Source organism: Amblyraja radiata, chromosome 20 (assembly GCF_010909765.2).
Source record: "Amblyraja radiata isolate CabotCenter1 chromosome 20, sAmbRad1.1.pri, whole genome shotgun sequence".
In the NCBI taxonomy this organism is placed as follows: Eukaryota; Metazoa; Chordata; class Chondrichthyes; order Rajiformes; family Rajidae; genus Amblyraja; species Amblyraja radiata.
The window spans coordinates 9,120,504-9,134,856 of record NC_045975.1 but is presented as its reverse complement, the minus strand read 5'-3'; the positions used below and the strand labels follow the sequence as shown (position 1 = coordinate 9,134,856).

The 14,353-nt window shown below is 38.7% G+C and overlaps 1 protein-coding gene across 1 annotated transcript in view; it reads right to left on the bottom strand.

Annotated features, from left to right (window-relative positions):
- The window catches only part of ccdc73 (coiled-coil domain containing 73), a 62,084-nt gene that overhangs the window by 9,113 nt on the left and 38,618 nt on the right, over positions 1–14,353 (bottom strand). The window contains exons 12-15 of the mRNA XM_033038542.1: positions 8,297–8,407; positions 5,974–6,114; positions 4,896–5,106; positions 2,049–3,581 (exon numbers count right to left, since the gene is read on the bottom strand). Coding sequence (XP_032894433.1) covers positions 2,049–3,581; positions 4,896–5,106; positions 5,974–6,114; positions 8,297–8,407 — 1,996 coding nt within the window. The remainder of the gene's footprint in view (positions 1–2,048; positions 3,582–4,895; positions 5,107–5,973; positions 6,115–8,296; positions 8,408–14,353) is intronic.

Sequence of the window (14,353 nt, the reverse complement as noted above, 5' to 3'; positions counted from 1 at the left end):
TCACAATTAACTTTACAGATTATTTTAAAGTGATGATAAGACATAGATCTACGAAAAAGGCATTTCCTCCTTCTTAGATGAGTTGTTTCATACAGAATATATAATTTTTAGAAAGCTGTAGTTATATCTGGAACTTAACATTAACATCCTCCGAATGGAGTGTGCTTTAAGTGTCGTTGATCCTTGGCATTACTGAATAAAGTAGATTCTAGCCACAAAAATGGTGGCGTCTTGCGGCAGCAGCCACTGCAGTCCGTCTGTTTTTTCTTTCTTTTTGTCCTGTTAGGTGTATATTTTTTGATTTAGTTTTATTTTATTTTTAGTTGTGTATATGTGGAGGCGGGGGAAATGGAGGAAACTTTTTAATCTCTTCCCTGAACGGGGACTCGACCTTTTCCCTGTCGAGTCTCCGTTGTCATTGGGCCTAACATCGTGGAGCCGGCGACTCCAACCGGAATCGACCTGGGGCTCCAGTTGCAGAGCCTGCAGACTCACCATAGCGGAGCTGGCCAACGTCAGAGCATGGGGCGCTGTGGTGGCGCGCGGCTGCGACCCGACTTCGGAGCTTCCGGCTGCAGGCCTGGTGGACAGTAACATTGGGAGCTTGCAGGTCCCTGGTGGGAGACCGCTTTTCGGAGCTCCCACCACGGCAACTTCTCCCTCCCGAATCGAGGGATTTAAATCGACCCGGAGCAGGGCCTTACATCGCCCGGTGCGGCTTTAACAGCCGCGTGACTTACCATCGCCCGCCAGGGGCTCTAACATCAAAAGCCTCGATCAGCTCGATGCAGCACTTTGACTGCAGGAGAAGAAGAATAAAGAGCAGAGAACAGGGAAGACATAAGACTTTTGCCTTCCATCACAGTGAGGAGGTGTTTGGAGATTCACTGTGATGGATGTTTGTGTGGATTGTGTTAATTGTGTGTTTTGGTTTTTGTTGTTATGACTGCAGGAACGTAATTTCGTTTGAACTTTAATGTTTAAATGACAATAAATTCTATCTGATCTGATCTGATCCTTGTTATATTTATCTATTCTAGGGTGTGGCGGCACCACTTATTGTCAAACTGCAATAGCTCTGAGGGCGTTAAGTATCAACTGTACAGCTGGACTGGTCGCACGTGGCCAAGAGGTTGCATTGGTGAACCAACTGAGTATGATCTTAATCAGCAATGACAGTAAGCAGTGAATAGTGGTGTACAGCATTGTTAGAATCCAGTGCTATACAATCTGCCACCAGCAAGCAAGCTGAAAAATCTACACTATATGTAGCTGATGTCTGGACTGTTACCAAGCAGATACTGTTATGACAAAAACAAAATCTCAAATAGTACACTGCTTGATAGATTGAAAAATACATGGGCTTTTGGCCCACCAAGTCTATGCCAACTACTGATCACCCTATCACACTAGTTTTATATTACCTCACTTACGTATTTATTCCCCACACACTAGGGACAATTTACAGAGGCCAATTAACCAACAAACCTGCATGTCTTTGTGTTGTGGGAGGAAACTGGAGGAAACTCACATGATCACAGGGGAACGTACAAACTCCACACAGACAGCGCTCGAGTCTGGATTGAACCCATGTATGTGAGACAGCAGCTCTTCTACTCCACCTCTGTGCCGCCCAATTTGCAGTCACTTACACATATCAAATATAATGTGGCTTGGTATAAACAGTTTTATCGCATTCCCTTTTCTTAATGTCAGAGCAAATAATAGAACCTTCAATGCTGCTGCCATTATGATGAACCCACACAGCCTCTTACCATTAGATAACTTTCCTTTACTAATCAGAGTCAGTGATGATGTATAGCTCATTATGGGAAAATAATACATTATAAAATAACATTGCTTGAGGTTAGATGGTTCAGTAATTAAGAAATTAAGCCTTGCCACATATTAAGTAGACCACTACTTCCAATTACATTTGAATTGACTGATGCATCTCTCAAGGGTACATTACATAACAGTTTAAATTCTAACTGCTCCTCCATCCATTTGCTATGTTAGGATCACATAAAAAAGAAAGCAAACATTACCTGCTACACTTGGCCTTGTCAGATTCATTTCACTGATGGATTTTGCGAAAGTGAATATTAAAGGGGCCTTTCTGATTGTGGCAGGAGCCTCCAATTTGTCTCTGTGCAATGAGAATGGGAGTGACATCGTGGCTTTGTTCGACACATCCTTTCTGGAGGCCAGAGAAGGCAGACTATGAGATTTCCAGTAATAGTGAGTTGCTGTTGTTTTGCTGCTTGCAGCATCTACCTCAGAAGTTGTCGTTTCATCTCTGTGATCTTCACTCCTGGTTGTAATTGGATTGAATGCAGTATTTATAAAGATGGATTTCAATTCATTTTCTGTTGTCTTGGAGGAGACTTCTCGTATTTCAGTGCATAAACCTATTTTACTAATTGCTCCTTGCCCACTTTCCACGACTGCAGAAACAGTTGCACTGTTGTGAACTTCCTCCATAACCTGGGAGTTTGGGGTTACAACCACACCATGGTCAATATTGCGTGTGGAGTTTAATGAGTGGTTACCGTACACACAGTCTTTCTTTTGAGCCACATTGCCTTGTAGATATTCAAGATTTCTCAAGGCTCCAGCAACAGGCTCAATTATATCCACACATCCAGCTGTTTTGCTGTCAGAAATAAGAACTTCCGTATCATTTGTTACTTTCTGCTGACTGTTGGCATTAGTAAAATTATTCTCTGGATTACTACCAACTTCCTGGGTAATATCTGTCCCTTGGTCGCTAGAAATTTCACTTGAAATGTCTATTTTACTGTCAGGTTCAACATTAGTGTTATCTTTACAGTTTTCAGATAGAATGCTTTGATCGGGCTGGTCAGTGGGTAACTTTGTGAAACTGACCTCCGACTTACTGCAAGGATTAAGCAATGGGGAAAGTCTGATTGTATCATTGTTAACACAGTTTTCTTCCATGATAATGAGTGCTTGGCTGTGACATCCTTGCTGCTGCTGCTGTAAAATGGTGCTCTGCTCATTTTTAATTACTAATTGAGAGTCAAAATCAGAAACAGTATGGTGCTGAGCTTGGTTTATATCTAATCTTATTTCATTTGCACTAGTTTCCTTTGTCAAAATCTCATCACTGCTAAAAGCTGCTCTGGCTTCAGTCCTGGGTGGTTCATTTATAAAGACACCTTTGTCACACTGTGTGGTTTCAGTCTTATCATTTGTATCATTTTTGCCTCCATCAAATTTATGTGCGATGGAGCCTGTCTGCTGACCCACATCTGCACTGCAGACACCCAATGCATCAGCACTGTCTGAGAGCATCTTTCCTCCTTCCACTGGGACCTCTGCCAAACAGATAGAACTGTATTGCGACTCGAGTTCTGCACTTGCACATTCCATTTCATTGAAAATGCTTCCTGTTTTACCTTCATGAATGACTTTGGGCTCTTCAATATTACCGTCCACAGTCGATAGACTGATGCACTCTTTTTCATTCACCAAAATGGCCCCATTATCAGTCGCTTGCCCTGGCATTTCTGCAGCTTGCTTAGCAATGTCTGGTGAAAATTCATTGCTGTTTTTAACTGTTATGATTAAACAAAAAATTAACTTGGTAGGCAGATCTATATATGTTTTTTCATTTTTCTTTGTTCTATGCAGATTTATTTAAGGAAATATAGAGATAGATTTTCAATGCCTTTGCACATAGCAAGTCAGCAAACATTAATAACAACTGGAACTAATACTCTGTTACACAAATTGTTGGTTAGTGGCAAAGCAAATTACATTTTATTCCGAAAACTAACCATCTCCCTAAATTTCTACCAATTTTCACATGGATGTATCTTTAACATAATACGTCTTGTAGATTTCCAGCAAATGCAGATTGCTTTATTTTCATTCCCAAAATGATGAATTTAAAATCAGAAAATTACAAATGTTGGAAATCTAAAGTATTAACTATTAACTTGTTTATTTCTTCCAATTCCCAGGGTGATACACACGCTTCTCACAATCTAATAACTACAAACCTCTTCCCTTCAAGCAACCTTCGTTTCTTGGACTTTTACAAAAGAGGTAAAATTAAATGCATAATTAAACATAATCATTAATGCCATTGATTTACACTTTCTGTGCAGAGGTGCATATATTATCCAGACCATGAACATTACGCAAGAAGCTCTTACAACATGGTGATAAAATGCCATCTGATTTATTCAAGCACAATAAATCAGTAACCCTGATAAAATATTGTACATTATAGAAAGTGGATCTTCACACTGTAATGCCTCTACCAGCTCCATAGTTATTCAATTAGTCCTAATCCCCTGGCTTTTTCTCCACAACCTTCCAATTATTTCCTTATCAAGTATATATCCAATTCCCTTTTGAAAGCTGTTATTAAATTTATTTCCACCATTCTTTCAGAAGGATGTTATGTAAAAATAGATCTGTTTTCTTCTGTTTCTATATACGTTACATATTATAATCTGACCAATGTGCCACCCTTTAGCAGCCCCACTAGAAAGCTGACAGCAAAATATTTAAAGTCAAGAGTTCCTGTAATATTTTTCAATCACTTCATTGGTATCAACTTCATTCCACTTTTCACAATATACCAAAGGGTCAGCTATTCAGGACAGATGGGAATAAATTAACTGGTGCGTATTGATAACAATAATTATACCAATAAATCAGTAAAATCTGTCTCAACAAATGAACATTTTTCCAATTTCAATTTAAGAACATTTGAACTTTTCTCAAATAAACATTCTTGTATTTTTCCTAATTATCATGGTTTTGTTCTGAATTCAATTTTTGACCAACACTAAGTAATTTACTGCTTCATAGGAAGCTCAGGAGATTCCTGTTATTTCTTTCTTTAGGAAATCATGTACCTGTAATATCTGTGGTAACCATTCCATCCTGGTTGCTGCTCCCTTGGTTTTTGATGTCTAGCCCATTGGACATTTCATCGTCTTCCTTCAGTATTTGACAGTGAATTCCTAATAGCATTTCACTATTAGTAATCATTAATGTCTTGCTCACACTAGTCTGCAGTTCTGATGTCCCCTCTAATGTAGGTGGCTCAAGATGTTGTAAGATATTCTAATGGAGATGGGGGGTGAATGAGCAAGTAGTTAACATTGGAGTATATTTACCAGGAACACATAATAAACTAGTAACACTAAAAAGTGTCATTTAACATGAAGATTTTGTTAGTTGTCAGCCTAGGTTAATTTCCCTTATAGACAGAATACTGTGAGCTTAAAATGAACAAACTTGCATTTCCATTGCACCTCTCATAACCAAAACACTATGTCAGTCTTCAGAACTTTAAAAAGACCACCTGAAAATAATTTTGATGCTTGGATTCACCAATACATTTTATCATTATAAATCACACAATATTTATGGGAACACTGCACTGAATTCTCCAAATTTTGGTACTACAGCCTCTCTTTCCCATGTCAGGCTTTGTCCCATCCTCACCTTTTTATCAGTTTATTTCCCCCATACTACAATCAGTTCGACAATGAGTCCCAAACCGAAATGTCACTATCCATGTGCTCAAGAGATGCTGCATGACCCGCTGAGTTACTCCTACACTTTGTGTTCTACACAAGATGCCAGCATCTGCAGGTGTCTCCATTTATGCTAACAATATGCAGCCAAGAAGTCACAAGATCTCAAAAAATAGCTGTCATGTCCTCCCTTCTTTACTGCATTCCAAGTAAATAGTTTATGAACTAGTTTTCTCCTATCATATCTGTAGGGAAATTAGAAGACTGCAAAGTTCAGTCAAATAACCAATATCTCTTAATAATATTTAGTTTACAGTACAATAAAGCTTGCAACTTGTTAGTCCATGTTGTCATAACTGCATTCATTACAAGCATAAGGTATACAAAAATCTTGATCGTTGAAAAGCTACAAGCTCTTTTTCTGGATTTAAAAACTAAAACTAAAATTCACCTGCTGTGTCTCCAATTGTTGTTCTTCCTGTACACCCTGTGGAGCAAGATTATTACCAACCTCTTGGCATGTTGCACGAGCCTTTCTGAGTGATTCCAACTCAGATTTAATTTGTTGATTTTCTTCATTTAATTGACTCTCCTGCAAGCAAGAATGACAATACTAGAGGAAGTAGTAGGGGCGAGTACAGTTATGGCATTTTAAAATCACTTTGACAGCCAAGTGAATGGGAAACGGTTGGAAGGATGTGGAGCAAGCAAAGGCAAATGCGACTACCTTCCCAAGCAACGTTGGCAGCATGGATGAGCTGGGCCGATAGGTCTGTTGCTATGCTGTATAATTCTATGATTCTAAATCCATATTGCCACAAGTTAAATTTCATTAAAGAGATTTAATTTACCTATGCATGTTGCACACACAATTGGTCCATTGGTGCAGACTTGAGATTTAAATACTTGCCTGAACTCTCAGCTGTTAGGGAACATTATAAGTATGAGAATATTCAATTCATTAAACTATGTAGTGCAGAGGTCACCCTGTCTTGGGTGTACATGCCACAAACATCCTACGTACCTGAGAAATACAATCTCTGTATCTCTCTTTTGTTATTGAAGGTAAGACTGTAGTAGGCGCTTTTGATAAATCTCATATTATACTAGGCAAAATAAAGTCAGTCATCTTGTGGGAGAATTTTTGTAATATCCCTCAAGTTATCTACACTTCTGTTAAGATGGATTATGGAAACCTGGTAGTGAAGTTACTGCCCTGGTAGCCGGATCTCTGGATGACTGAACTGGAGACAGATGGGCACAGTGAATTCAACAATTGAAACCTGCCAGAAATATGACGATGAAACTACCAGAGGGGTGAAAAATCCAAATTGGTTCACTGATATTATTGCCCTCCATGTTATATATTTGCAGTAATATGGTTCACTCACATATGCATCCAAAACGGGCTATTTTTTGTGGGGCAAATGCGAGGTATTTCAGAACAGATAATAACTGCACGACTTGTTGCTGATGTCCACATTCCAAAAACAAACCTAAAAAAAACATAATGATGCAACACCAGTTGCAGAAACACAGTCCAATGCCTATAATGGGATAGAGGTTAATTGTACAGTACCCTAGTTTATTGAAGGACAAGAAGAATGGAGTTGTTTTAGGGTTTCAAATTGATGGGATTCACGTAGCAGCACGCAGAAAGCAGCGATTCATCCTACATATATAAAATGTAGTGGGTGTCATCTCGTGACGAACGACCTGGTAATGTGTCAGTCAGTTGTACTCAGAATGATAGAGACAGAACTGTGCATTAACAATATACATGCAATTTAGTGATGCCACAGGGAAAGAGGAGATAGGGAAAGAGGGGGTCCCCATGGCTAGATCTGTGAGTGAACAGAAGATGTTGCCACCAATACACTGATTTAATTTGGATAAGGAGGTATAAAGCAATTTGAAGGCTTAAAGATGTGGAGCAACAACAAGTGCAAGGGCAAATGAAGCACTGTGGATGGGCAGGTAATTTGGCGATAGGTCAATAGTTGGACATAGTGTCAGGACATATTTTTAAATGAGTAATGGATGATGGTGGCTTTAAAAGAGCCGTTATTCATATACCAGCTTGGGCGTGAAAAATATGAACCGAAGAGTCAGAAGCATGGAAGAGCTGGTCATGGGTCTTGTACAGAAGATGAGATTCAATAACACAGGAGGGATCGCAAGAAACTGCAAGATTAGAGGATGGTAGATTTAGGAATACGATATCAGCAGAAAGTAGATGGACAGTCACTTTCTGAGACAATGTCAACCTTGTGGTCCACTCTCTAGTTATTAGAAGTGAGGATTAAAAATGTAGGAAGTAGAATTTAAAAAGAACAGTTGCTTGCAATGAGGAGAGCATCCTAGACATTGTGTTTGTCATCTAGAATTATCTTGAAGTAACATATATTTTAACCAAAGACAAAAAAAGTATAGTCAATTTTGACTAGTTTGACCAAATCAACCATTGGACAGGTAAACCAGGTGGACACAAAACAAGTCAAGAGATTACATCCCTCTGCCTGTTGGACAAATATGGCAACAGTATATAAGTAACTGTATGTACGTATGTATGTAAGAAGAGTGGATATTATGGGAAAAGTGGAGAGCTATTGGGTGTTATTCAATAGTGCATAACGGGGGACTCTTATGACATAGAACCATGGGGATGACTGTGTTATAGTACATTCACTATTTTTCATTTGCAATAAAGGTGGTAACGATCTTCAAAAAATTAAACATATATATAATGTTTGTATTATTTTAATTCCTATTACCTCCTTTTTCCACTGTGCTGTAGTCTTTTCATTTTCTCTCTCAAGAATCTGAAATTTATCATCGTTTTCATTTGCCTTCTCCCGGAGCAGCTCATTATCCCTTTCCAGAACCTGCCATAAAATTAATTGCCCCAGAAAATTAATATGGCATTCTTAGTCTTACGTGATCTCTCGCTACTACAGAGTTCTTATGCGTTGTTTCTAATAGATTTGTGCTCCAATTAAGATTAGAGTTGATCTGCCACATTGCCAATGAATTTCATAAATTAGCAGACCCCCAAAATTTAAGAAATGTACATTTGACTCGGCTCATGGAAACCTGGAGGAGTACATCGAGGGAAAAATGATGGCCTTTTCATAAAACCAATGTCAGTAATAGGTATAATAAACACATCTGCTATAACTTGCTGTTTCAGTGAGCAACTTCTAATGTGCTTGGCTAAGCAATATAAAATGCTGAGCTGAGTTATAAGAGATAGACTTTGGACTAATCTAATATACCGTGAGCAGAAAAAAATTAAAAGTTGAATGAAAGCCGCGTATCTTTCAAGTGAAAAGTATAATTAATACCATAGGCATTATAATTTTTGCATGACTTCTCTGTTGATTAATTTCAGCCATTATTTAGCAGGAAAATCTATATAATGTTACCATTTTTTAGGTCTGCCCACCGAGCATATTTGTACAATGACATGAACTATTTCACATTTTATTAAATTATGATAACAATTGTATAAAAAGCCTGCCTTTTGTATTAATCCTTAAAATTATGTATTTTATAATTCATCCTCATCTTCTCAACCAATCAATTAAACAAATGCTACACTTTGGTTAGAAATAAAAATCTAAATATCTGACCAATTTTAAACTTTCTCTAATGATTTTAAAACAAAGTATAAATTGATTACAGATAGCCAGCATTTGCAATATTCTTCTCAGTGTATTTGGACAAATGGCTCTTCTCATGTAAACTGCTGTCACAGTTTCTCTCTGTGCATGGTTTAATTCAAAAATCAATGGTTCATATCTACTACACAATCTGATATTATTCCAACAGAATTCCTCAGTTCCATGTATAAATCTTCTCTCCAACATACCTACTTCCTTCTATTTCTCCTATATTGGTACACAACTGAAAGAGATTACATGCAATTATAATTCTTAAGCTGGTTTCATTTTTCAAAGGACGTGGCCCTTGCCAAAGTTGTTTTATTCTTAGACAACGTGTAATGTACCCGTTTTAGGACATTGAATGCTAAACTTATTTTGTTCCGGTCTTGAATTTTGTTCAAAATTTATTGGGCCATAACTCCCCTCAAGCACTGACCCAAGTGCTGAGTAGGGACTTGCCTCTTCCGCATCTATCAATGTCAACACTGCTGTCTCAACTTGTTGAAATCCCAAATGGCAAGACTCTACATGGCAATAGGTTCTTGCCAAGGTTCACCATGTAATATTGTCATATAAATAGGCTTTTTTTTTTTTAAACTTGGTGTAGCTGATAGGAATTGCAAGTGGATAACTAAATTGGTGCATGAATAACAACTTAATGATGGCCTTTTCATAAAACCAATGTCAGTTTAATTCACCAAGTGCTGGAGTAACTCAGTAGGTCAGACAGCATCTCTGGAGGACATGGATAGGCAATGTTTTGGGTCAGGACATTGAGACTTCAGTCAAACTTCAAAATGATTAATCAGACTTCAAAATGTGTAGGAATGGATGAGAAAGTGGGATTACATAAAATTAGTGTGAACAGGTGATCAATGGGACAAATGGCATGTTTCTATGCTGTTTCTCTAAAACTAAACAACTAAAACAAATCAGGACAACTTGCCAGGAATGCATTGGAAAAGTCACCTAAGGGTAACAAAGACAGATGAGGACTTAATCAGCAAATGGACTGAGAAAGGGGAAAGTCACACAGTGTCACAGAAGTAAAAATAGATGGTCTGAGAGACAATGTAAGTATGTATTTCTAAGTTCACATTTTAGGTGTACAATATAAATAACAAGGGTTTCAACATATTAGTTTAGTTTCAAACAACCAGAAAATGTGACAAAATTGATTCCTTGTCATAGGAATTCATGATGAGAACTGAAGACAATGGCTTTTATCTTACCAATATTTAGCTGGAGTAAACTCCTGTTTATCCATCTCTTATGACAGCTAGACATCTCTTATGACAGCTTGTACTCGCTAGAATTTAGAAGATTGAGGGGGGATCTTAAGGAAACTTACAAAATTCTTAAGGGGTTGGACAGGCTAGATGCAGGAAGATTGTTCCCGATGTTGGGGAAGTCCAGAACAAGGGGTCACAGTTTAAGGATAAGGGGGAAATCTTTTAGGACCGAGATGAGAAAAACAGTTTTCACACAGAGAGTGGTGAATCTCTGGAATTCTCTGCCACAGAAGGTAGTTGAGGCCAGTTCATTGGCTATATTTAAGAGGGAGTTAGATGTGGCCCTTGTGGCTAAAGTGATCAGAGGGTATGGAGAGAAGGCAGGTACAGGATACTGAGTTGGATGATCAGCCATGATCATATTGAATGGCGGTGCAGGCTCGAAGGGCCAAATGGCCTACTCCTGCACCTATTTTCTATGTTTCTATGACAGACAAGCAGGCATAAAATGAAGGCTTTAATATTTCTAGTTTGAGAATAAAATTAGGCAAGACAAGGTGTTTAAATTACTATCAAATTCCATGTTTCTTCTACTGAATTTAAGGATAAATCATAATAGAGTGACAAAGACCTTTTAGAAAGTAAACAGGTGATACAATGGAAGTAAATGCTCGGTTTGTATTAAGATGTGTTCAAGGGTAAATGCTTAAAATATTTTTGTGGTGATTCACTAAATGTGGAGTAAGTAATTCTATTAAGCAGATCTGCAATAATTGGAAATGAACCAGATCTGAGCACTCCTCCAAATTTCCAGATAAAGAAATACGGTTAAATTAATTTGTATAATGGACTACCAATATGACAGTTTTCAAAAAATTTAAGATCAAGCAGTTTTCTTTACCTCCATTAATCAAGTTACAAGCTTTGTACCAGGAATCTAGCTATTAGAAAATTAAAATGTGATAACACAATATATGCTGTGCAATAAACAAAATTTTAAACCACTCATCTATATTCCCTGTTAGTAATGTGGTGCCAAAATTGGTAACATAGTTTACTTTTTAATAGTTACCCATTGTTTAAAAAACCATGATGCAGAATAACCACTAAATAGGGAGAATGACAGTAGCAATTTATGAGGAAAATGTACAGATATTCTCCAGATCTATAATCCAGATCCATAGTTAGATAGAGCTCTAGGGGCTTGCCGAATCAAGCGATATGGGGAGAAGGCAGGCACGGGTTACTGATTGTGGATGATCAACCACGATCACAAATGGCCTCCTCCTGCACCTATTTTCTATGTTTCTAATCACACCCTATTGGATTTTTACACGTCTATAACATTTCCATCATAACCATTGTCAAATCCCAAAGAGAACCTGCTCTGCAAAATCGGTAAAGCTCATATATTTAACCAGAATCAAATTGAACAACAAGTTACATTTATGTAAAACAGGAAAATTCTACAAATTGCATCACTAAAGGGCAACAAGACTAAACAATGACATGGAATCAAAGAAATCTATCAGAAGCAACCTATACTCTAAAAATCCATAATCTTCATTATTAACTCATTATAAAACCCATGTGCGGACGTGGCGTCGAAGGATGAGAAGCCGAAGCAAAGAAGTGGGAACTAAATAACCGAATGGAAACTAAGCCGAAACGCCAAATAACCAAAAGCATACGAAGCCGAAACGCCAACTAACCGAAAGGGTGGGACGCCTAAAAGCCAACTAACCGAAAGGCCGCTTTGCCGAAACGCCAACTCACCGAAAGGCTGCGTCGCCTACATGCCAACTCACCGAATGGCCGCTCTGCCGAAAAGTCAACTAACCAACTGGCAGCAGCAACGCTGGTGGCAGATCGAGTCGGTGAAGAGTTTGCAGTGGATGAGTGCGGCGCTCCGCTGCTGGGCAGCATCACCCCCGCTATTCCCCCCTCCCCCGATGGCATTGCCACCTCCACCCCCGCTATTCCCCCCCTCCCCCGGAGGCATCAGCCCCACTATTCCCCCCCCCCCGGGCGGCATCACTCCCGCTATCCCCCCCCTCCACCCCGGGCGGCATCGCCATCGCCGCCCCCACTATCCATCCCCCCACTTAATTAACCAGGTTCCTCAATGTAAGAACTATTTATACATGTAACATTTTGATTCTTAAATCAGTAACTCTTTTTTGAGTTTTAATGCTGACCCCTTCCTGTGGGAAGGGCTTGCGGCAGCTGCTTTCATAGTGCCTTCATTGTTGATCTGATCTTTCACCTCTGCTCCACCCGGCGCTGCCAACGCAGCCTTTCAGTGAGTTGGCGTTTCGGCAGAGAGGCCTTTCGGTGAGTTTGTTTTAGGCGTCCCACCCTTTCGATTAGTTGGCTTTTAGGCGCCCGCCCTTTCGGTTAGTTTGCTCTTAGGCGTCCCACCCTATCTGTTAGTTGGCATTTCGGCTTCGTACGCTTTTGGTTATTTGGAGTTTCGGCTTTGTTTCCGTTCGGTTATTTGGCTTCCACTTCTTTGCTTCGGCTTCTCGTCCTTTTACGCCACGTCCGGGTACCATAAAATCAGGAACACATCTTGTAGTGTTTAGGAATGAGGTCAATCTAGGGCTGTTTAGTGTCACATCAATTTCCCACAGAAACTATGTACCTGCTTCACTTTTCAATGTCCAGCATAAAGTTAAATAATTCACTGGAGCTCCCTTTACTTATTGAACCCATTTTGTTTATGGTAACCTACAAACAGCAATCACTAGTCTGTCGATCAGGTGATGCGCTATTTTAGATGGGTTAAACACCATAGTGGCTCTTTTCACCGACTGTATTGTCAGCCAACACAAATTTTCTTTCGGAAAATGGAAGTGCATATTAGTGCTATTTGCAGCCTACGTTCAGCAAACAATAGTACTGTAATTGTATCATTTTCAGCTTAATTCACCAAAACAATCTGCCAGATAACATTACTGGTATGGTCTGATACTTTGTGGGGAAGAGATAGAGATAAGTGCTCATGCTTTTTCTCAGTAAGTCCACCTGTCACCAAAACAGAGTCAGTAAATACATTTTTATATTTTAGAGATTTCAAAAAATATTATGTCATAAATAAGATGGCACTGGTTCCAATTAAAAATATTAACTTGAATTTTCATTTTATTCTACCAAATTCTAATGATTTCTCTTCAGTTAAAAATGTATTCCGAGCTGCACTTCAAACAAATGCAATAAAACATGTAGCGGATTAAAATTCTGGTCTACTTTAAAAGTTGGATTTTTTCCAGTACTTGTACAACTTAACTTTTACTTATACAAATGTCTCCATACCAAATCTTTTAGATCTGGAAGATGTGGCTGTATTGATAATTCAGCTATATAAAAGTATAGCTTTTATTATTTAAACACATTCTTTCATCTCACATGTTGTACCTTCTTTGCAACATCTGCCTATTCTTTGCAACTTAAAATTGCTACCAACTCAAGTGGACACTATAAAGTTTGTAATCCATAGCTAGTTGTATAAAAATATCTGACCCCAATGCAAAACCTGCAAATGATTCGCTATTGAGAAATTCAAGAAGCCTTAAGGGGCTGTCCCACTTGGGCGACCTAATTGGCGAGTTTAGAAGAGATAGAAAAAATGACGTTGAAGACCTCCTTCGACTATGTAGAAGACCTCCTTCGACTATGTTGAAGACCAGCTTACGAAGACGAGAGTTACGAAGACCTCCTACGACCTCATGTCGACCATGCTGCGAGTATGAGTTGAGGGCAAACTCGCCAGAACTCACGGATTAGGTCGCCCAAGTGGGACAGGCCCTTTACTTCGTTTCAATCAGAAATGTCTGTTTCATATTACACCAATATCAGAAAAGATAGCAAAATATATAAGAATAGTCACTATAAGTGAAAATAGTTATAAAAAATAAATATTAAAAAATCAGAA